This window comes from Entelurus aequoreus, linkage group LG12 (assembly GCF_033978785.1).
Source record: "Entelurus aequoreus isolate RoL-2023_Sb linkage group LG12, RoL_Eaeq_v1.1, whole genome shotgun sequence".
Classification (NCBI taxonomy): Eukaryota; Metazoa; Chordata; class Actinopteri; order Syngnathiformes; family Syngnathidae; genus Entelurus; species Entelurus aequoreus.
The window spans coordinates 42,043,190-42,068,751 of record NC_084742.1 but is presented as its reverse complement, the minus strand read 5'-3'; the positions used below and the strand labels follow the sequence as shown (position 1 = coordinate 42,068,751).

The following is a 25,562-nucleotide window of genomic DNA, read 5'->3' as shown; positions in this document are numbered from 1 at the left end:
TTTTCAAGGCAACATGATGCAACAAGATTTTTGCGTTTTCTCAACTTTTGACTACTGCTGGCCAGACACTGTTTTGGTAGTTAAACATAGTGAAACCTTATTTCTGAGTCTGACTAACTTAAAAACTATAATTATTTTTTACAGTGTACCAAAACAGTGTCTGGTTAGCAGTAGACAAAAGTTGAGAAAACACAAAAATCTTGTTGCATCATGTTGCCTTGAATATTTGCGTTTTCTCAAATGTCTTTTTTTTTTTTACAGTGTAGGTGTGGTGAAATTTGTCCTCTGCATTTGACCCATCCCCTTGTTCACCCCCTGGGAGGTGAGGGGAGCAGTGGGGAGCAGTGGGCAGCAGCGGCGCCGTGCCTGGGAATAATTTTTGGTGATTTAACCCCCAATTCCAACCCTTGATGCTGAGTGCCAAGCAGGGAAGAATGCTGGTATGAGCTTTTAAACATAACCCGTTAACTGCTGCCAATCAAATGGTGAATAAGATACTCTTTAGGGTTCATATGTTTGTAAATCTGACTGTGATGAAGTCAGTGCCTCACCTGACATGAACATCACTGCACGCCACTGATATATATATATATATATATATATATATATATATATATATATATATATATATATATATATATTAGGGGTGGGAAAAAATTGATTCGAATTAGAATCACGATTCTCACGTTGTGCGATTCAGAATCAATCTCATTTTTAAAAAATCAATTTTTTTTTTCAAATTATTATTATTTTTTAATTTTGATTTTATTTTTTATTTTTTTTAAATTAATCAATCCAACAAAACAATACACAGCAATACCATAACAATGCAACCCAATTCCAAAACCAAACCCGACCCAGCAACACTCAGAACTGCAATAAACAGAGCAATTGAGAGGAGACACAAACACGACACAGAACAAACCAAAAGTAGTGAAACAAAAATGAATATTATCAACAACAGTATCAATATTAGTTACAATTTCAACATAGTAGTGATTAAAAATCCCTCATTGACATTATCATTAGACATTTATAAAAAAAAAAAAAAAAAGAAGAACAATAGTGTCACAGTGGCTTACACTTGCATCGCATCTCATAAGCTTGACAACACACTGTGTCCAATATTTTCACAAAGATAAAATAAGTCATATTTTTGGTTCATTTAATAGTTAAAACACATTTACCTTATTGCAATCAGTTGATAAAACATTGTCCTGCATGTCAGCAGACTGGGGTAGATCCTGCTGAAATCCTATGTATTGATGAATAGAGAATCGTTTTGAATCGGGGAAAAAAGCGATTTTGAATCGAATCATGGAACACCCAAAGATTCACAGCCCTAATACATATATATATATATATATATATATATATATATATATATATATATATATATATATATATATATATATATATATATATATATATATATATATATATATATATATATATATATATACATATATATATATATATATGGATGTATGGATGGATGGATGACTAATCATCACAGGTGATTACATTTTCTTTAGAAAACACCTCATGTGTACTCAAATCCAATTTTTATTTTGTCAGATTGTCATCCAGGAATTAAAAAAAACTTTTTTTTTTTTTTTTTTTTACTTGTATGAGTATGCATATCATTTATTTGCACACAACGCGGTAACAGTTTTTTTTGTTTTTTTTTGCCTCGACCTCTTTCAAACTGTATTTTGGAGCCTCCTCGCTCCTTGTTGTACTGAAGTATGCATTGATCCGATCACGGACCGCGATAAACGAGTCACAGTCATATGGGGTGAGTGATTGAACAGCTGATGAAAAGAGGGGAGGGTCCTGCGAGAGGATTAAAAACACGTTTAAGTGGGCGGAGCTAGTGTCCACAACATGGATAGTCCGCCCAATGACGTCATAGTGCGCGCATAAAACAGGGCGGCTGTGGGTGGCGCTGCTTTGAAGAACACCTCCCGCCTGCGAGGATGTTCGGAAGACACTAAACGCGCGGTACATTTTTTGTATTTTTTTTTAGAACACCAGCAGTGGACTTGAGGCACCACGGGAGGATTTTGGACACCCGACCAACCCGCGCTGGTGTTTTGTGCCACTTCTTCATGACAAGCCGGCGCCTCGCAGGTCGCTGACAGGCAGCGCAACAATCCCTCCCCGCTTCTTTGCGCGCCAGGACGAGGAGCGCGGCAGGAGACAACATTACGCGAGGAGACTCAACATGTCGGACGGTCCCAGGCAGCGAGGTGCATCTGCCAAGGATGCCAGCGAGCAAGAGTCTGCCGAAGGAGGAGGAGGCGGAGGAGGTGGAGTTGCACTGAAGAAGGAAATAGGACTGGTGAGCGCCTGTGGTATCATTGTTGGTAAGTTACACCTGCATTGAAAACTTTAATGACTCATTTACAACACACGAAAGTATTTTTTGAGTCACAAAACGCCACCGATCTTGCAACTGACACCTACTCACTCACATCACCTTTTACCATGTACATTTACTTACCATGTACATGTACTTACTATGTACATGTACTTACTATGTACATCTACTATATGTACACTACCGTTCAAAAGTTTGGGGTTACCCAAACAATTTTGTGGAATAGCCTTCATTTCTAAGAACAAGAATAGACTGTCGAGTTTCAGATGAAAGTTCTCTTTTTCTGGCCATTTTGAGCGTTTAATTGACCCCACAAATGTGATGCTCCAGAAACTCAATCTGCTCAAAGGAAGGTCAGTTTTGTAGCTTCTGTAACGAGCTAAACTGTTTTCAGATGTGTGAACATGATTGCACAAGGGTTTTCTAATCGTCAATTAGCCTTCTGAGCCAATGAGCAAACACATTGTACCATTAGAACACTGGAGTGATAGTTGCTGGAAATGGGCCTCTATACACCTATGTAGATATTGCACCAAAAACCAGACATTTGCAGCTAGAATAGTCATTTACCACATTAGCAATGTATAGATTAAAATTAAAAGATTAAAGTACCAATGATTGTCACACACACACTAGATGTGGTGAAATTTGTCCTCTGCATTTGTCCCATCCTCTTGGGGAGCAGTGGGCAGCAGCGGCGCCGCGCCCGGGAATCATTTTGGTGATTTAACCCCCAACTCCAACCCTTTGTTGCTGAGTGCCAAGCAGGGAGGTTATGGGTCCCATTTTTATAGTGAGTGTATTTCTTTAAAGTTAAGACTAGTTTAAAGTTATCTTCATTGAAAAGTACAGTGCTTTTCCTTCAAAAATAAGGACATTTCAATGTGACCCCAAACTTTTGAACGGTAGTGTATATATACCCGTTGAACATGGCCAGTGTCCAAATATAATATATAATATTATGCAACATATATATGTCTCTCCAAGTCACTTGTGTGTGTGCGTGTGTGTTTGTGAGTTACTATGCACATTTACTTACCATGTACAAACCCCGTTTCCATATGAGTTGGGAAATTGTGTTACATGTAAATATAAACGGAATACAATGATTTGCAAATCATTTTCAACCCATATTCAGTTGAATATGCTGCAAAGACAACATATTTAATGTTCAAACTGATAAACATATATATATTTTTTTGTGCAAATAATCATTAACTTTAGAATTTGATGCCAGCAACACGTGACAAAGAAGTTGGGAAAGGTGGCAATAAATACTGATAAAGTTGAGGAATGCTCATCAAACACTTATTTGGAACATCCCACAGATGTGCAGGCTAATTGGGAACAGGTGGGTGCCATGATTGGGTATAAAAACAGCTTCCCAAAAAAATGCTCAGTCTTTCACAAGAAAGGATGGGGCGAGGTACACCCCTTTGTCCACAACTGCATGAGCAAATAGTCAAACAGTTTAAGAACAACGTTTCTCAAAGTGCAATTGCAAGAAATTTAGGGATTTCAACATTTACAGTCCATAATATCATCAAAAGGTTCAGAGAATCTGGAGAAATCACTCCACATAAGCGGCATGGCCGGAAACCAACATTGAATGACCGTGACCTTCGATCCCTCAGACGGCACTGTATCAAAAACCGACATCAATCTCTAAAGGATATCACCACATGGGCTCAAGAACACTTCAGAAAACCACTGTCACTAAATACAGTTGGTCGCTACATCTGTAAGTGCAAGTTAAAGCTCTACTATGCAAAGCGAAAGCCATTTATCAACAACATCCAGAAACGCCGCCGGCTTCTCTGGGCCCGAGATCATCTAAGATGGACTCATCCAAAGTGGAAAAGTGTTCTGTGATCTGACGAGTCCACATTTCAAATTGTTTTTGGAAACTGTGGATGTCGTGTCATCCGGACCAAAGGGGAAGCGAACCATCCAGACTGTTATCGACGCAAAGATCAAAAGCCAGCATCTGTGATGGTATGGGGGTGTATTAGTGCCCAAGACATGGGTAACTTACACATCTGTGAAGGCATCATTAATGCTGAAAGGTACATACAGGTTTTGGAACAACATATGCTGCCATCTAAGCGCTGTCTTTTTCATGGACACCCCTGCTTATTTGAGCAAGACAATACCAAGCCACAGTCAGCACGTGTTACAACAGCGTGGCTTCGTAAAAAAAGAGTGCGGGTACTTTCCTGGTCCGCCTGCAGTCCAGACGTGTCTCCCATCGAAAATGTGTGGCGCATTATGAAGCGTAAAATACGACAGCGGAGACCCCGGACTGTTGAACGACTGAAGCTCTACATAAAACAAGAATTGGAAAGAATTCCACTTTCAAAGCTTCAACAATTAGTTTCCTCAGTTCCCAATCGTTTATTGAGTGTTGTTAAAAGAAAAGGTCATGTAACACAGTGGTGAACATGCCCTTTCCCAACTACTTTGGCACGTGTTGCAGCCATGAAATTCTAAGTTAATTATTATTTGCAAAAAAAAAAAAAGTTTATGAGTTTGAACATCAAATACCTTGTCTTTGTAGTGCATTCAATTGAATTTGGGTTGAAAATGATTTGCAAATCATTGTATTCCGTTTATATTTACATCTAACACAATTTCTCAACTCATATGGAAACGGGGTTTGCAATATTATGCAACATACATCATATATGTCTCTCCAAGTCACGCGTGTATGTGTGTGTGTGTGTGTGTGTGTGTGACAGGAAGAAAAGCTCTGACAAGCTTTTGGGGAGAAGTTAGTTTAGCGCCACCGATTGGTTTAGATCAGGGGTGTCAAACGTATCAAACGTAATGGATCAGGCCCGCAAACAGGTTTTTCTGTTCGCTAAGTATAAAAATGAACCTGGAATTTTTGAATGAAAGAAACTGCTGTTCTAAATGTGTCCACCGGATGTCGCAAAAGCAATTCTTTGTATCTTTGTAGATGATGCTACATGTGTAAAAAAAAACAAAAAACCACCAGTCAAGGAAAATGAGCAAAGTACATAAATAACATCCTGTAATTTGATTTTGATATACATTTTTTCTATCTTGATAGATTGAAAATTAACACCAATGAGTTGACTGATGAACATTATCACATAATGTATTCAGAAAGTATAAATAACGATAAGATGGAATACTATTAACCACAACATGTAATTGTAAAAAAAAAAAAAAAACAACATTATGATTTTTACAATTTCAGAATGTGCTTGTTCTATTTTTAAAAAAGAAAACAATCTGAAGTTGTCTTTATTTTTAAGTTATCGTGCCGTGATTTTACTTGGGAGTAGATTTTTCTCCATGTGGCCCACGATCTAAAATGAGTTTGACACCCCTGGTTTAGATGCAAACAATTCTAGACCCCTGAATATAAAATGACCCCTCTTTTTCAGTCTTCAAGTTGGGTCACAATGATATTTGTTTCTGTTAGCCAGTCCTTCTCAAATAGTGTGGCGGTCCTCTCCCGGGGACGGGGCACGTGTGACCTCGGGGAACTGGCTTTTTTTTTCCGTACCAAAAGCACACGTAGCACTTGGCTTCACTGTAACCACAGTGGTGGTGTTTACTTTAATGTTATTAAGCTTACAATGTTATGCTGCAATACTAGCAATTTTATATACAAATGATACTATTTATAGTCATGGTGTAGAGCAGCGTTTCTCAAAGTGTGGGGCGCGCCCCACTGGTGGGGAATAGAGACATGACAGGTGGGGCGCGAGGAACGGGAGGAAATTTCACTTTTATTTTTTTAATTTTTTTATTATTATATTCTTTGATTTTTTTTTTTACTATGCTTTCATTTTCTATACACACTGGAAATCCCTTTGTGATTCTGTCTGTGAAATCCGCTATATAGATAAATGTAAATTACTTATTTTTCCTGTAGGCTTTACATTTCTAGGTAGGAGCGAAAGTTTGACAGACATAGCAACAGTAACTAATAGGGGCGGGGCTAAGCGGAAGCTTTGTGAATGGCGAGTCACTGTGCGAGGATTTGCTGTTTTGCAAATACATCAAAAATAGAGCCACTGCTGATGAGCTGTTCAAGATAATGGACAGTTTCCTCAAAGAACACGACCTTAAATGGGAAAACTGTGTGGGCTTTTGCTCTGATGGCGCGCATGGCAAAGTCAAGAAACGGGCTGCAGGCTCTAATAAAGAGGGTTGCGCCAAATGCGCATTGGACACAATGTGTCATTCACCGGGAAACACTCGCGTCAAGGCAGCTTAGCCCCGAATTCAATGAGGTTTTAACAGTGGCAGTGTCAAGCCTGCAACCCCGATTTGAAAAGCTGTGCAGTGCAAAACAGGCTCAGTGCAGCCACTAATGCAGGAGTACTGTAAAACTCATGTTCACTTGCCCCGTCCTCCTTTTTTTGGCAAAGATTGCAAAGTGGCACTTTTATTTTCATTTATTATTGAACTTGATGCAAGTTATTTGATTTATTATTGAACTTGATGCAAGTTATAACACTTTTATTTGATTTATTATTGAACTTGATGCAAGTTATAACACTTTTTTTGATTTATTATTGAACTTGATGCAAGTTATAACACTTTTATTTTATTTATTATTGAACTTGATGCAAGTTATAACACTTTTTTTGATTTATTATTGAACTTGATGCAAGTTATAACACTTTTATTTGATTTATTATTGAACTTGATGCAAGTTATAACACTTTTTTTGATTTATTATTGAACTTGATGCAAGTTATAACACTTTTATTTTATTTATTATTGAACTTGATGCAAGTTATTTGATTTATTATTGAAGTTGATGCAAGTTATAACACTTTTATTTGATTTATTATTGAACTTGATGCAAGTTATAACACTTTTTTTGATTTATTATTGAACTTGATGCAAGTTATAACACTTTTATTTGATTTATTATTGAACTTGATGCAAGTTATAACACTTTTTTTGATTTATTAATGAACTTGATGCAAGTTATAACACTTTTTTTGATTTATTATTGAACTTGATGCAAGTTATAACACTTTTTTTGATTTATTATTGAACTTGATGCAAGTTATAACACTTTTGTTTTATTTATTATTGAACTTGATGCAAGTTATAACACTTTTGTTTTATTTATTATTGAACTTGATGCAAGTTATTTGATTTATTATTGAACTTGATGCAAGTTATAACACTTTTATTTGATTTATTATTGAACTTGATGCAAGTTATAACACTTTTTTTGATTTATTATTGAACTTGATGCAAGTTATAACACTTTTTTTGATTTATTATTGAACTTGATGCAAGTTATAACACTTTTGTTTTATTTATTATTGAATTGATGCAAGTTATTTTATTTGATATTGAACTTGATGCAAGTTATACCACAGCTGCACAGTTATTTTATTTATTATTGAACTTGATTTTATTTTATGTTATTGAGTTTGAATGTATAAAACTTGATGTTACTTGATGTTCGATAAATTTGAAAATGTTAAGCTTGGCATTAGCGTTCTGTTGGGGCGATGGGGGCAGGTGGGGCTTGAAAACTCCCCCTTGTCCAAAGTGGGGGATGACAAAAAAAGTTTGAGAACCACTGGTGTAGAGCGAGGCAGGAAATATGTTGTTCTTCCTGAAAGAAAGAAAATATTTGAGAAGCACTGCTGTAAGCCAACGTGTTCAAACTACTTCCACCAGTGGCCGCATGCTGAAAAATCAAAGCATGCGGTCGGCCAATATGATATATTTTCTTAATTTTGTAATATTGACAGCTTTTTTTTTTTTTTAATATTATGCCCATTTGCTACATTTTATTCCATCAATGTGCAGCGGGCCCCAAAAAAAAAAAAAAAAAACAGCGGCAAAGGCCGTAAATGGCTGCACTTGGGGAGCTGTCTCTAATCACCACACAGTGGCGCTGTTATTAAACTTGCAAAGTTCGATTGACTTGAAATTTCTCACACGGCTCTACGAAACACCCGCTGTAACTTCAGCACATTTTGTGGACTGACTTTGATTGATTGATTGAAACTTTTATTAGTAGATTGTTTGCAACTTTTATTATTAGATTGCACATCCATTTCCCGCTTATTCCCTTCGGGGTCGCGGGGGGCGCTGGAGCCTATCTCAGCTACAATCGGTACAGTACATATTCCGTACAATTGACCACTAAATGGTAACACCCGAAAAAGTTTGTCAACTTGTTTAAGTCGGGGTCCACGTTAATCAATTCACGGTATAAATATATACTATCAGCATAATACAGTCATCACACAAGTTAACCATCAGAGTATATACATTGAATTATTTACATTATTTATAGGGATGTCCAATAATGGCTTTTTGCCGATATACGATATTCCGATATTGTCCTCTTTAATTACCGATACCGATTTCAACCGATACCGATATCAACCGATACTGATGTATACAGTCGTGGAATTAACACATTATTATGCCTAATTTGGACAACCAGGTATGGTGAAGATAAGGTCCTTTTTTAAACTATTAATAAAATAAAATAAGATAAATAAATTAAAAACATTTTCTTGAATAAAAAAGAAAGTAAAACAATATAAAAACAGTTACATAGAAACTAGTAATTAATGAAAATTAGTCAAATTAACTGTTAAAGGTTAGTACTATTAGTGGACCAGCAGCACGCACAATCATGTGTGCTTACGGACTGTATCCCTTGCAGACTGTATTGATATATATTGATATATAATGTAGAAACCAGAATATTAATAACAGAAAGAAACAACCCTTTTGTGTGAATGAGTGTAAATGGGCGAGGGAGGTTTTTTGGGTTGGTGCACTAATTGTAAGTGTATCTTGTGTTTTTTATGTTGATTTAATTTAAAAAAAAACGATACCGATAATTTAAAAAAACGATGCCGATAATTTCCAATATTACATTTTAAAGCATTTATCGGCCGATAATATCGGCAGGTCGATATTATCGGACATCTCTAATTATTTACATTATTTACAATCCGGGGGGTGGGATGTGCAGGGGTGTGTGGGGGTGGGGGTTGATATCAGCACTTCAGTCATCAACAATTGCATAATCAGAGAAATGGACATTGACACAGTGTAGGTCTGACTTGGTAGGATATGTACAGCGAGCAGTGAACATAGTGGTTTCAGAAAGCATAAGAACAAGTATATACATTTGATTATTTACAATCCAGGGAGGTAGGATGTGGAGGGGGGAGGGTGTTAGTTTAGGGCAGGGGTCAGCAAGTTACAGGACCGCTCTGTTGTTTTTAAGGACCTACTGCGAAAAGCTAGTCAAATATCATCTCTTTGAATCATTTTGAGAATCGGCTGCATAAATGTGAGTCTCTCACAGCTTTTATGAACTGAACCAGCGGGCCACTAAAGAGCCCAAATGGTAAAAAAAGAGAGGACCTAAAACAGAACCTCGAGGAACGCTATAAAAAAAAAAATTGTACCTGCCAAAAAGAAGAGGACTTAAAGAGGTGCCTTGAGGAACACTTGCAGTTATGTAAATCCCAAATCTGGACCCCAGTGTTCTGTGTTAAAATCTCAATGCAAGGATCTGCCACCATGTTTCAAGTGGTCCAAGTTCCTCTTTACAACAGGAGTGTTTTTATGAATTTGCTGCAGAATAGTTTGTCTCCCAAGTTTTGAACTGAACTCGGGGGCCGGTATTTTGTAATTCCCGGGCCGGATGTGGGCCCCCGGGCCGCCAATTGAATAGCCCAAGTTTAAGGTACGTGGATGACTTCCTAAGCATTTTCACCACAGCCCATGGGGGACGCCCCACATGTCACCACGCGTGTGGTTTTCCTGTTGACCTTGACAGGTTATTGTGGGAGTGAAGGAGGTGGGGGTTTAGGGGATGAGTCATTCATTCATGCGTTACCGTGGCAACCGGAGGAAAGACAAGGGCAAGTCCCGAGAGGTTTGCTAGAAGAGAGAAAATAAGGGAGGGGAGACAGAGAACCACCTTTATTGGGACTTTTTCCACTAAGTCTTCAGACAGGAAGGCTGAGAAACCCAGAACATGTTCTTTGTTGGGTGCACTTGGAGGCGTTTATGGCCATCCAAAGTCCACGCATCAGCACGGCTTTCAGGTCACGTGCGAGGGCTGCGTGAGATCAGGTGACTTGTCGCCGCCGTGATCCCTCGCCTTTGAATCAGGATTACAACTCTTGGCCACTTGGGGGTAAAAGAGCAGCCCTGCCCCGATAACACTCTTGTATTAGTCTGCTGCTAAGCTGTATTTATTTAGTGGATTTAATTTGTGTTTGCACTCGCACTGCAAGGGGTTTGACGGAGGTAGTGCTGCAGAACGTTTCATGTGTCGCAACCTGTCTCGTCCGCATCTTAAATGCTTGATTTATGATATCAGAACTGAGCTGGCTCGAGTGGCCATGCTGCATTTTCAACTCGCTAATCTTACTGCGGCTCAGTTATTGGCTTCAGAATGTCAGAGGACTCTTATTACAGCTTTCCCCCTGCCGGCAGCACTCGTGCAGCCCAGGACCATGAACATGCCGTACCACCACCATGCTGAAGACACAATTATCTTGCTGCGTTGCCAGCTATTTAGACAATAATGCCCAGGTGTTGACTGAATTTCAATGGAGAGTAATTTAAAGACTGCTATACAAGCTGCACATTGACTACCATAAAGTATATATTTTTCTATTACATGTTGCCTTGCCGAGATAATGGATAACACTAGGGCTGGAAGATATATCGAGCTTGTAAGATACATCGATATATTTTTGAACAAGATATGGATTAAGAAAATATTGTAATATCGATATAATTTATTTCATTTTATTTTATTTTATTTGTTGTGTTCCTTGTTCTCCCCAGTTCCCCCTCCATGGGCTACTAAACCCCTCCCCTTCCTCCTTCCGAGATGTGCTTGCATGTATAAGAACATCCATGAGTGGTTGGTTGTTTACTATGATGAGTCACGATTGGTTAGGGACAGGCCAATCAGAGGCAAGATAGAGCGGGTCATCGAACCAGGAAGGGAAATCACAAAGTGCCTGCCTGCAAATAATTTTTAGGGACAGAGTCCCTTTGGAACAGAGGACCCTATTGTATTTCTAGCGTTTTATTATTACACCGCCGCCTATTTGAGCTGTATTTTGACCCCCTTAACATACTTCAAAACTCACCAAATTGGACACACACGTCAGGACTGGCGAAAATTGGGATGTAATCAAAAAACCAAACCCCAAAACTCAAAATTGCGCTCTAGCGCCCCCTAGGAAGAAAACACAGACAAAACTGCCTGTAACTTCCAGTAGGAATGTCGTAGAGACATGAAACAAAAACCTCTATGTAGACTTAGACTTATATTTCATACACTGACAACCCCCAGCAAAAATTAACAGGAAGTTTGCAATTCCCCCTTCAAAACAAAAGTTGTGTAAAAACAGTCACCTTTGTTCAAACATTATCTCCTCTGAGCGCGTTTGTCGTGTCAGCTTCAAATTAGCACAGGAGAGAGATTAAACCCTTCTGATTAAAAGTTGATGAAAGAGTTTTAATTACTGCTCCGGTTTGGATTTTATGAGCCCTCAAAGTCGGTCCTGTTCATCGCTGCTAGCAGCTTTAATTTTTATCTGAGTTTGATACATTTTGTATTATTTGCACAGCAATGTTATTTATTTTACGTAGAAATACTATTTTTCTATTTTATATATGTTATGTCATTATGTCCTACTTAATCAGTTTATTTTCTGTGCTGTTAATACCCATCTTGACTAACTGGGTTAATAAAAGTGTCACTGAAGTGGCAACTTGTCCAGGGTGTACCCTGCCTTCCGCCCGAATGCAACTGAGATAGGCTCCAGCACACTTTTGGTATGGAAGCTTTTCGTGGACATTTGTATATGTATAAAATATGGCTGTCAAAGTTAATGCAGTGATCAATGCATGTGATTAATCACCAAAAAATATCACATCGCAGAAGAAACACAAAGTTTATTTTGAGTGCACATGCTCTTTTACCTTAACCGCTGATGGTTACCTGTAAGGTGACGCGAGTTGCTGTGCAGTCAGTGATCAGGTCAACGCATGCATTGGTGCAAAGATGAGTGATTAGACTCCGACTGGTGTAGTCACTGGCAAATTTTATATATGTTCTTGTATGACATTCTGACATTAGAATTGCATCTGTGTCAAAATATTGGGGTCTTTTTCAAAGTTAATTGAAATGATTCAAGCAAGTAATTTACTACGATTAATCAAAATTCAAAGGTGTAATTAATCTGATTTAAAAAATATATGTATATTTTGAAAGTATAAGAAACCATATTTGGCTCCAGTCAGGAACTTGTCAACAAGGGGAATTTGGGGTTTGTTTTTCCGGAATGCAAAGGAAAATTGGCGCGGGCAAGGCGTGAGGGTAAGGACATCTTTTAATTATTACTATAAAAAAGGAACAAAAGGCGCGCACAAGGCGGAAGTACAAAAACTTGGCTAATGAAACAAAAACTTGCACAAAGGCAGAAACGGTGAACATGAAGCAAAACGTCACTAACCGTGGCATTAAGAACAAAAACTTACTTGGCATAGAGTTATGGAAACATGGGTAGCAGAAGTAATCAGAGGTAAACAGGGGTCACAGAGTTAATGTCGCCAGGCCGACCAACAGAAAATGAAAAGCTTAAATAACACAGACATGATTAACAACAGGTGCGTGAGTGCAAATGAATCAGGTGTGTGACATGAGGACAGGTGAAAACTAATGGGTTGTCATGGAAACAAAACAGGGAGTGAAAAAACAGGAACTGACAAAATCCAAAAAAGCACATGGCCAAACAAAACATGATCACACAGACATGACAGAACTAAAAATACTGATGTTCCTTCTTAAGATGCAGTGCGGTATTAATTTAAATGAAAAATGCACATGACTGGTGAAGACGGTGTGTCCTAAAAACAACTTGCTCAGAATCCTCCTCGCTGTCTGAATGCCCGTAGATGTATTGTGAGGAGATTGAAGTGGATACCAAAGAGTCAGACAGGAGGAACAGAAATGTGCTTATTGAGCACATCTGAGACCAAACTGCTTCCTTTATGAAACTGCAAGCCAGCCAGCGGAGGCCTGATAGTCTTCAAAACTCAAAACCAGTGAAGTTGGCACGTTGTGGAAATCATAAATAAAAAGAGAATACAATGATTTGCAAATCCTTTTCAACGTATATTCAATTGAATAGACTGCAAAGACAAGATATTTAATGTTCGAAATGAGAAACTCATTAACTTAGAATTTAATGGCAGCAACACATTGCAAAAAAAAAGAATGTGGCTTGGCATTGTCTTGCTGGAATAAGCTGATAACGTTGCTTGGATGGCAACATATGTTGCTCCAAAATCTGTATGTACCTTTCAGCATTAATGGTGCCTTTACAGATGTCTAAGTTACTTATGCCTTGGGCACTAATACACCCCCATACCATCACAGATGCTGGCTTTTGAACTTTGCGCCTATAAGAATCCGGATGTTTTTTTCCTCTCTGTTCCGGAGGACACAACGTCCACAGTTTCCAAAAACTATTTAAAATGTGGACTCGTCAGACCACAGAATACTTTTCCACTTTGCATCAGTCCATCTTAGATGAGTTTGGGCCCAGAGAAGCCGGCTGTGTTTCTGGGTGTTGTTGATAAATGGCTTTCGCTTTGCATAGTAGAGTTTTAACTTGCACTTACAGATGTATCAACCAACTGTAGTTACTGACAGTGGTTTTCTGAAGTGTGGTGATATCCTTTACACAATGATGTTGGTTTTTGATGCAGTACCGCCTGAGGGATCGAAGTTCCATAATAGCATCGCTTACGTGCAGTGATTTCTGCAGATTCTCTGAACCTTTTGATGATATTACGGATCGTAGATGGTGAAATCCCTAAATTCCTTGCAATAGCTCTTTGAGAAATGTTCTTCTTAAACTTTTGGACAATTTGCTCACGCATTTGTCCACAAAGTGGTGACCCTCGCCACATCCTTGTTTGTGAATGACTGAGCATTTCATGGAAGCTGCTTTTATACCCAATCATGGTACCCACCTGTTCCCAATTAGCTTGTTCACCTGTGTGGGATGTTACAAATAAGTGTTTGATGAGCATTCCTCAACATTCTCAGTCTTTTTTGCCACTTTTGCCAGCTTTTTTTAAACATATTGCAGGCATCAAATTCCAAATGAGCTAATATTTGCAATAAATAGCAAAGTTTACCAGTTTGAACATTAAATATCTTGTCTTTACAGTGCATTCAATTGAATATACAGTACTTTTAGGTGCTTTCCTAAGACAAAGCAAATATCGAGCATTTTGAACGGCACTTTTACAGTAAAATGCATAACACTCCTGTCATTTTACAGTAAAAACAGCATAACACTCCTGTCATTTAGAAAGGCCTTTGACTGTAGTTTTTGCAGTAGATTTTTAAAAACAGCAAAGCACTGCTGTTATTAGAAGATTTTTGACAAGCGCTTTTGCAGTAAATTCTCAAAAATAGCAATTAATTTCTAAACAACACAAAACACTCTTGTCGTATAAATGATCTTTGGCTATCGGTTTCGCTGTAGAGTCCCAAAGCAATCTGTTTACATGGAAGGTCTTGGACTAGCACCAGTGTTTCCCACACATTCATTTATTTGTCGCGGCCCGCCACGAAAGAATTACGGCCGCCACAATTTTTTTTTTTTTTTGTCCTGTCCAGCTTCTCAGGCAAATCATATAGTTGATGTAGATGCCCATATCGGCTGTTCAGATTTACTTTACAAAAGAGTAGTGTAGGATCAAGATTTTTGGAGCTCTTTGTTCAGTGGATCAGATGTTTGATGAAGCTTTGTGTCTATCTACCACCACTACTGTTTTCTGTTTATTTGTTACTGACTGTGGCAGGACACCTCCGCCTCTGTTTCACTTTATGTTGCTGGTAAATAATATGGTTGTAGTAGTAGGCTAAAGTTAAATCATTTAGTATGCACTAATTAAAGGGGCAGAGCTTTAAGAGACATTTTAGCTTTTATAATTTTATAAGATATATTTTTTGTAAGAACCACAATTAATAAATATATTTCAGTGAATAACTTATTGTTCAAATCTGTATATAAATATGTACATAAAGTGTTGTAATTATATTGTAAAATGGATGGATGGATGGATGGACGTTTAAAACAAAACTGTTATTATTAATTAGTAAGTATACATTTTTTGAGCCTTTTTAGAGAAAATCATATTGTAGTAAATTATGCAAATTGATCGATGATGTCATGGTGGCCACGGCCATAGCCACGCCCCCACCGCCACAGGTATCTTGGCAGTTTATGGGAAACACTGAGCACTTTTACTGTAAAAAACAGCAGTAGATTTTTACAAACAGCAAAACACTACTGTTGTATAGAGGATTTATGAAGAAAAAGTCTTGCCTGGTTTTAGCCTTATGTACATGCGGGCCCTGGAACTTGGCTGGACCAATGGGTTACAGTTCTGCTTTATGTCTAAGCACAGAAAACTTACTGCTATAAAAGATACTTCATTGTGCAGACACATGTCATCGATACCTTGGACTTTCGTACTGTAGTGTGCTGCCTATCATGCAGGCGGTAATGATTTAACATGATTTAACACAACCTTTGACTTTGGCGCCCCTTTTATTGGCCGCCAACCTCTGACCTTTGCTTTGGTAACCTCTCATGTCAGACCAACATTTGTTGTGTACCCTGATGCTCATGCAATGTGTCAAATGTACAAATCTCCCCCTATATAATGATCTACTGCTACATCAACAGATTAGTGCTTCCCATCGGCCAAAAGGCTGAGCTGCGTCATTACCATGGCGACAACCACCCCTGCCCCACACACAGATCTGTCACTCACATTTTATGCACTGTCCTTATCCTGTGCATTTGCACCTACAAAGCTGCTGAGAACAAAAGAGACGCCTGTCCTATGCGACAGAAACAAGTCAGGCTAGAAAGCAAACTAAATGATGTATTCAAGACTAACCATTGACTGTATTTTACAACTAAGTGAAATGGATGCAATGTGCACAAAATATATCTTAATTTTGGATTGTGAGCTAATCTAATGACCACGATATTGCAGGATTAAAAGTCCCCTATTGTGCAAAATCAACATTTTATTAATGTCCTCAGAGTAATACCTAATCCACAGAGCTTGCTTATGAGCACCAAAGGTGACGAAAATCTTATCATCTTCCACAATTGCTTTTGCTCACTTGCACTTGCTACTCTTTCGGGAAAAGAGGCGCTTAAACGCTCGCTTTTGAAGTTCTGGGTAGGCTTCGTCGTCACACACGTCATAAAGTGCATCCTAGTGCCCTGCCATTAGTTAGTCAGCTGCAGACCTAAGTTTGAACATTTTGGGGTTTTTGTCTAGTGAATAGGCTAACCTAGAATGATGTTGCTGTTAAAATGGGACTTGAATGTTTGCATTGGAGGAGTGGTATTAGTGGTAGTTGTAATTGTAATAGTTGTACTAGTAGAAGTTGTGGGAGTAGTAGTTATGGAAGTAGTGGTACCAGTTTTAGTAGTAGTAGTAGTACTGGTTGTGATGTAGTAGTAGTAGTTGTGGAATAAGTGGTACCAGTTGTAGTAGTAGTAGCCGTGGTTGTGGTAGTAGTAGATGTGGTAGTTAGTTGTAGTAGTGGTTATAATGGTGGTAGTAATAGTAGTGGTTGTAATTGTAATAGTAGTAGCAGTAATAGTAGTTGCGGTAGTTAGCTGTAGTAGTGGTTATAATGTAGTAGTAGTAGTAGTAGTGGTTATAATGTAGTAGTAGTAGTGGTTATAATGTAGTAGTAGTAGTAGTAGTTGTGGTAGTTAGTAGTAGTATATTATGGTAGTAGTGGTCTTAGTGGCAGTAGTAATAGTAGTGGTAGTATTAGTTGTGATTGTAGTAGTTGCAGTTGTGGTAGTGATGGTCGTAGTAGTAGGGTAGTAGTAATAGTATTAGTGTTAGTAGTGGTGGTGGTGGTAGTAGTAGTAGTAGTAATAATGGTAGTGGTTATAGTGGTAGCAGAAATGGTGGTGGTAGTAGTAGTAGTAATAATAATAATGATAATAATGTAGTGGTGATAGTAGTGTTATGTTCGGCGGGGAAGGAGACGACACAGCAACAAGAATAAGCTCAACAGTTTATTTTGAGCTTGATGATTTGGTGGAGTGTGTATGCTACTGTGTATGTTTGCAGGACTATGTGAAGCGTTACAATGAATATTTACCAGTGGTTGTTGTAAGTGCGTGTTGAGTGAGAAGGTGACCAGTTCAGTAGGGCGAGGCAGGTAGGAGAGTCCGTGAAACAAGCGAGGGTCCGTGGGGCTGAGAGGGGCGTCCAGAGGTCCAAGTCCAAAATGGGGGTCGAGGATCGAGGGAGGCAAATCAGAATCCAGAGGGGTCCAGAGAAGTGAGGGGCACTGCTCACTTCCAAGGCGACGGAGGGAATACTGGGGAAAACAAGAGACAAATGAGCACAAGGGTCGAAGGTCACAAGGAGCGAGCAAACAAAGGTGAGGAGCCAGAGACGAAAGCTTACTGCAAGCAGAGACTACGTTCCAGCGTTGGTTCTCTGGACACGCTGGCTTTTATGGGGAGTGATGTCATCAGCAGCAGGTGTGTCGATAGATGATTGCGCACAGCTGTGCTGGCGTGTGGCAGCAGAAGCAGAGTGTGTATGGGCGTGTCCTGCGGCACGTGCAGACGAAGGAGCAGCTGATTGTGCACGCCCCATGACAGTGCCCCCCTCCTTATGCGAGGCTCCTGACGAGCTACGGGGAGCCTCAGGGTGAGCCCGGTAGAAATCCTCCAACAGAGAGGGGTCCGCAAGATAGGAGGCCGGTACCCATGATCGGTCCTCTGGTCCATAGCCCTCCCAGTCTACTAGGTACACTAGTCCCCTACCTTGCCGACGAACCCTGAGGATCTCCTTGACTGACCATACTGGGTCACCACTCTCGAGGATCCTAGGAGGGGGAGGGGTAGGGGAAGGGGGTGAAAAAGAGCTCTCTGCTACAGGTTTGATCTGTGACACATGGAACACAGGATGCCTCTTAAGAGAAGGCGGGAGAGACAGTCTAATGGAGGCAGGATTGATAATGGCCTCCACAGAAAAAGGCCCGACATATCGAGGTGCCAATTTCCGGGAGGGTACCTGGAGATGGAGGTCCTTGGCGCGTAACATCACCTGTTGTCCAGGTTGGTATGATGGTGCCGGGATGCAGCGCCTGTTAGCACTATGGCGCATCCTTTCGGAGGCTTTCAAGAGTGCATCCCGGGCGGTCTTCCAAATTTTATGGCAGCGTTTGATGTGGGCTCGAGTGGACGGAACTGCTGCTTCGACCTCCTGTTGGGAAAACATAGGAGGCTGATATCCTAGGGAACACTCAAAGGGAGATATGCCGGTGGCCGAGCTCTTCATGGATTTATAAGCGTACTCGACCCATGGCAAGTACTTGCTCCAGGAGGCAGGCTGACGAGCGGCAACACAACGCAACATGGTCTCCACGCATTGGTTGGCCCTCTCCGCTTGACCGTTGCTCTGGGGATGATACCCAGAGGTGAGACTGACCGTAGCCCCAATCCCCTTGCAAAACGATTGCCACACCCGGGAAGTGAACTGGGGACCACGATCTGAAACAATATCCACCGGGATACCGTGTTGTTTTACAATGTGCAGAGCAAGAAGGTCAGCAGTCTCGGAGGAGGAGGGAAGCTCGGGGAGGGGAACAAAATGTGCAGCCTTCGAGAATCGATCGACAATGGTAAGGATAGTAGTGTTACCTCGGGACACTGGGAATCCTGTCACGAAGTCCAATGCGATGTGGGACCAGGGACGGCCGGGGACAGGTAGTGGGCACAGGAGGCCCGCTGGAGGTCTGTGGGAAGCCTTATTGCGGGAGCATGTTGTACAAGCGGCGATAAACTCACGGGTGTCTGAAGCCATAGACGGCCACCAGAACCGTCGTCGGATGAAGGATAGCGAGCGTTGAAACCCCGGATGGCAGGAGAAGATGCTGGAATGCCCCCAATCCAGCACCTTAGATCGGAACTCACGGGGAACAAACAGCTTGTTGGGCGGGCCGCCACCTGGTGCCGGATTAGACCGCAGGGCGGTCTTTATCTGTTCTTCCACCTCCCAAGTGACCATGCCCACTATCCGGGCAGGAGGAAGGATGGGTTCTGCCGTAGGCGAACAAGTTTGCCCCTCCGAGAACTGCCGGGAGAGGGCGTCGGCCTTTGTGTTCCTGGAGCCTGGCCTAAACGAGAGCGTATAATCAAAACGGCTAAAAAAATTGGCCCAGCGAGCCTGACTGTCGTTAAGCCTCCTGGCGGAGCGAATGTGGAGCAGGTTGCGATGGTCCGTCAAGACCTGAAACTGGTGTTTCGCTCCCTCCAACCAGTGTCTCCACTCTGCCAAGGCCTCATGAACAGCTAGTAGTTCTCGGTTACCGGCATCGTAATTCCGTTCAGCTGGAGAGAGGCGCCTAGAAAAGAATGCACAAGGGTGTACAAGATTGTCCTTACGGGAGCGTTGGGAGAGCACTGCTCCAATCCCAGAATCCGACGCGTCCACCTCCACGATAAAGGAGTTGTCCGTGTCAGGATGGACGAGGACCGGGGCAGAGACAAAACTCCTCTTCAATCTTCTAAAAGCCTCACTGGCCTCCCTGGTCCACAGAAAAGGAATACTGGTAGAAGTGAGTGTGTGGAGAGGTGCAGCTACCTTGCTGAAATCCCTGATGAAACGTCGATAAAATCCGGCAAATCCCAGGAACCGTCTTAGTTCCGTACGGGTGGTGGGTTGGGGCCACTCCAGTACCGCCTCAATCTTCTTAGGGTCCGCTCTTATGTGGCCCTTCTCAACAACAAAACCCAAGAATCCCACTGAAGGTGCGTGAAACTCACACTTCTCTGCTTTGATGAACAACCTGTTCTCCAGCAGGCGTTGGAGGACCAGGCGGACATGTCGTTGGTGCTCCTGCAGGTTCTGGGAAAAAATAAAAATGTCATCAAGGTACACGACAACGAAATGGTCCAACATGTCCCGTAAAACGTCATTGACGAGGGCCTGGAAAACAGCCGGTGCATTAGTAAGGCCGAATGGCATCACCCTGTACTCGAAGTGTCCGAGATGGGTGTTGAAGGCTGTCTTCCATTCATCACCCTCTTTGATTCACACCAGGTGATAGGCATTTCGGAGATCAAGCTTGGTGAAAATAGTGGCAGGAGCAAGGGGCTCAAAAGAGGAGCTCAGCAGAGGTATGGGATATTTATTCTTGATGGTAATGCAGTTTAATTGTCTGTAGTCAATGCAAGGCCTCAAGGAACCGTCTTTCTTTCCCACGAAGAAGAAGCCTGCTGCCACCGGGGACTTGGAGGGGGTGATGATACCTGAGGCAAGGGATTCAGTGATGTAGTTCTTCATGGCCTTCTTCTCTGGTAAAGACAGATTGTAAAGTCTGCTGGAGGGAAGGACAGCGTTGGGAATCAGGTCAATAGCGCAGTCATAAGGTCTATGCGGGGGAAGAGACAGCTCACGTACCTTGTCAAATACCGCTGAAAGGTCATGATAAGCAGCTGGAACACAGGAGAGATCAGTGGGAGGTGAGGTGGGCTTGGCCCTGCAGGCTGGGGGAACTGCCGACCTTAGGCAGTTAGCGTGACAGGCAGTGCTCCATGCAAGGACCTTGCCCGTGGACCAGGATATGTGAGGGTCGTGCTGTCGAAGCCAAGATCGCCCGAGGGCAAGCGGGGCGACGGGAGCGTCGAGCACCCAGAGGCTGATGGTCTCGGTGTGATTTCCCGAGAGGGTCAGAGACAGGGGTTCGGTGCGGTGCTTGATGGGCCCGAGGGGATGTCCATCCAGAGCTTGTGCCGGCAGGAAAGTCTCCAGTGGAATGAGGGTTATTCCTGCTTGGCGAGCAAACTCGTGATCCATGAAACTTTCGTCTGCTCCTGAATCCAGGTAGGCCCCCACAGTCAGAGTCCTAGAGCTCCATGACAGGGATGCAGGAAAGAGAATGCCTGGGTCTCTCTTGATTTGGGGAACAGTTGTGTGGCTCACCAGGAACCCCCTTGGTGGCGAGCCTGGTCTTTTGGCCTCGTCGGGCAGCTCCGGATGGGGTGACCAGCCAGTCCGCAGTAAAGGCAGAGATGCTGCCTGAATCTCCTTTCCCTCTCTGCTGCCTCTAGGCGTGACCTGCCCAACTGCATGGGTTCCACAGTTGCTGCTGGCATGTACGGAGGTGTAGGCCGAAACACGGAGGTGTAGGCCGAAACACGGCGGCGTGGTCGACAGGTCGAAACTTGGGTCTCGGAGATGAGCTAGCTGGAAAACTAGCAGAAGTCTGCGCTCTCTCTGCTGCTCGTTCACTGAGTCTTTGGTCAAATAAGAGAGCCAGGTCGATGAGGGCTCGACACGAGGTAGATCGGTCTCTCAGCAAACCGTCCTTGATCTCGTCACTCAACTCCTCTCCTGAATGCACTCTGGAGCGCCTTGTCTCCCCACTCGCTGTCGGCCGCCAGAGTGCGGAACTCAAGAGTGTAGGCCGCAACCGAGCGGGAACCCTGTCGGATGGAGTGCAGTCGTGAAGCAGCATCCCCCCCGTCCACGGGGTGAACGAACACAGCCTGGAACTCCGCTCGAAAAGCAGCATAGTTGGTGCTCAGCCCCAAAGTCTTGTCTACTGCTGCGGTGGCCCACTTGAGAGCCTGTCCAGAGAGTAATGAAAACACAAATGCAATCTTCGCTCCATCAGATGCATAGCGAGATGGTTGGTGCTTAAAAATGAGTTCACACTGAACCAGAAAACCACGACAAAGTTCAAAATCCCCCTCAAAGGGACTGGGGTTGGAGATCTTGGGTTCCCAGGGGTTGGAGGGGCTCCAGGAGGTGGCGGCTGCCGGAGCACTGTAATTCGGCACAGGTGGAGGAGCAGGGCTTGGACTAAGGCTTTCCAGTCTAGCCAGCAGGCTAGCGAAGGCGACATCAAGCTTGTTCTCTAGGCTCGAAAATCGAGCGTGGTGTGCCTGAATCTCAGCGTGCATGGCCGTGAGTTTAGGAGCCGTGGGGGGTCGAGGAAGGGACGCGGACTTGGGTCTGCTTGTGCCGTCCGGTTCCGACATGGCTGGAACGTACTGTTATGTTCGGCGGGGAAGGAGACGACACAGCAACAAGAATAAGCTCAACAGTTTATTTTGAGCTTGATGATTTGGTGGAGTGTGTATGCTACTGTGTATGTTTGCAGGACTATGTGAAGCGTTACAATGAATATTTACCAGTGGTTGTTGTAAGTGCGTGTTGAGTGAGAAGGTGACCAGTTCAGTAGGGCGAGGCAGGTAGGAGAGTCCGTGAAACAAGCGGGGGTCCGTGGGGCTGAGAGGGGCGTCCAGAGGTCCAAGTCCAAAATGGGGGTCGAGGATCGAGGGAGGCAAATCAGAATCCAGAGGGGTCCAGAGAAGTGAGGGGCACTGCTCACTTCCAAGGCGACGGAAGGAATACTGGGGAAAACAAGAGACAAATGAGCACAAGGGTCGAAGGTCACAAGGAGCGAGCAAACAAAGGTGAGGAGCCAGAGACGAAAGCTTACTGCAAGCAGAGACTACGTTCCAGCGTTGGTTCTCTGGACACGCTGGCTTTTATGGGGAGTGATGTCATCAGCAGCAGGTGTGTCGATAGATGATTGCGCACAGCTGTGCTGGCGTGTGGCAGCAGAAGCAGAGTGTGTATGGGCGTGTCCTGCGGCACGTGCAGACGAAGGAGCAGCTGATTGTGCACGCCCCATGAAAAGTAGTTGCAGTAGTATAAATATTAGTAGTGGTAGTTGTAGTAGTTAGTAGTAGTTGTGGAAGTAATGGTACCAGTTGTAGTAGTAGTAGCAGTAGTTGTGGTGGTAGTAGTAGTGGTAGTTAGTTGTAGTAGTAGTAGTAATGGTTATAATGGTGGTAGTAGTAGTGGTTGTAATGGTAATAGTAGTAGCAGTAGTAGTTGCAGTAGTTAGCTGTTGTTGTAGTAGTAATAGTAGTGGTTTTAATGTAGTAGAAGTAGTTGTGGTAGTTAGTAGTAGTAGTAGTCTTAGTGGTAGAAGTAATAGTAGTGGTGGTAGTAGTAGTAGTAGTGTTAGTGGTAGTATTAATTGTGATTGTAGTAGTAGCAGTTGTGGTGGTGATGGTATTAATAATAGTAGTAGTAGTAATAATAGTGGTGGGAGTAGTAGTAGGGTAGTATTAATAATAGTAGTATTGGTAGTATTAGTAGTGGCAGTAGTAGTGGTGGTGGTAGTAGTAGCAGTAGTAGTAGTAGTAATAATGATAGTGGTAGCATAAATGTTAGTAGTTGTAGCAGTAGGGTAGTAGTAATACTAGTAGTAGTAGTAGTAACAGTAGTAATAATGGTAGTGGTAATAGTGGTGGTAGTAATCGCAGTAATATAAATATTAGTAGTGGGAGTAGTAGTAGTAGTGGTGGTGATGGTAGTCGTACTAGTAGTAGTAGTAGTGGTGGTGGTAGTAAATGGTAAATAGGTTATACTTGCATAGCACTTTTCTACCTTCAAGGTGCTCAAAGCGCTTTGACACTATTTCCACAATCACACACACATTCACACACTGATGGTGGGAGCTGCCATGCAAGACCCTAACCACGACCCATCAGGAGCAAGGGTGAAGTGTCCTGCTCAAGGGCACAACAGACGTGACTTGGATGATGGAAGTAGTAGTAGTATCAGAGATTCTGGGCCCCATGTAAAAAAATCACATTGGGCCCCCCTCGACAGTTGACCTTTTTTTTTTTAAATTGTCCGAATTTTCCCACCTACTGTATAGGACTCCATGAGTGGTCCATCAATCCATCCATTTTCTACCGCTTGTCCCTCTCGGGGTCACGGGGGTGCTGGGGTCTATCCCAGCTGCATTCTGTACTTATTTCAAATGAGTATAAAATACTATTGAATGGTACTTTTAAGATTACAAATAGTAGCCAACAGATCAACTATTGCAACGCTAAAGAGTTTGTTTGCTGGTATTGTAATTCATTAAAATGTTCATAAAAGTCATACCTGTGCCTGCCATTGGCCTTTAAAGTTCTTCTTCTTCTTTTGTCTTGTATTGGCGGTGATACGTGCATTACCGCCACCAACTGGATGGAGTGTTCTCTCGCCACTTTGGAACACTCTACTCCTTTCCAAACAGATCTCCTTGTGCTCGAATATTACTGTGTATAGAATATATAAATACAAAATAAGGACCCATTTGTATGTTTAAATGTGAAATGTGGAGATCTAAAATCAAAACTTCTTTCTTTGCCTAGGTAATATTATTGGCTCGGGGATTTTCGTCAGTCCAAAGGGAGTGATGGAGAACGCCAGCTCAGTGGGCGTGGCCCTGTTAGTGTGGATCATCACAGGCGTCATCACCGCCATCGGGGCACTGTGCTACGCTGAGCTGGGTGTCACCATCCCCAAGTCGGGGGGGGACTACTCATATGTGAAGGACATCTTTGGAGGCTTGGCCGGGTGAGTAAACATTTTAAGATGCACAGTACTGTCCTGCAAAAACGCCAGTCAAAGATCCTCTATATGACAGAAGTGCTCTGTCATTTTTAGGGACATAGTGCCAAAACACTAGTCAAAGATCTTCTACGACAGGAGAAGTCTGATATTTTAAAAAGCCTACTGCAAAAGTGATAGTCAAAAATCCTGGAGCACTCTGTCGTTTATTAAAGGACATACTGTACGGCTGAAAGGCCAGTCAAAGATCCCCATATGACAGGAGCGCTCTGTTGTTTTTTAAGGACATACTGTATTGCAAAACACTAGTCAAAGATCCTCTATAAAACTCGAGCACTCTGTCGTTTTTTTAAGTACGTACTGTTCTGCAAAAACGCCAGTCAAAGATCCTCTATATGACAGAAGTGCTCTGTCATTTTTAGGGACATAGTGCCAAAACACGAGTCAAAGATCCTCTACGACAGGAGCAGTCTGATACTTTTAAAGGCATACTGCAAAAGTGATAGTCAAAGATCCTGTTGCACTCTGTCATTTATTAAAGGACATACTGTACTGCTGAAACGCCAGTCAAAGATCCCCCACATGACAGGAGCACTCTGTTTTTATTTTTCAAAAAGGAGCGCTCTGTTGTATTTTAAGGACAGTAAAAACAGAGAGTAAAGATCAA

At 42.1% G+C, this 25,562-nt stretch overlaps 1 protein-coding gene across 1 annotated transcript in view; it reads left to right on the top strand.

Moving 5' to 3' along the window:
* Positions 1–1,837: 1,837 nt before the first annotated feature.
* slc7a8a (solute carrier family 7 member 8a) overlaps positions 1,838–25,562 on the top strand; it is a 59,835-nt gene continuing 36,110 nt past the window's right edge. Inside the window, exons 1-2 of the mRNA XM_062065995.1 lie at positions 1,838–2,369; positions 24,697–24,901. Of these exons, the coding sequence (XP_061921979.1) occupies positions 2,228–2,369; positions 24,697–24,901 (347 nt within the window). The 5' untranslated portion in view covers positions 1,838–2,227. The remainder of the gene's footprint in view (positions 2,370–24,696; positions 24,902–25,562) is intronic.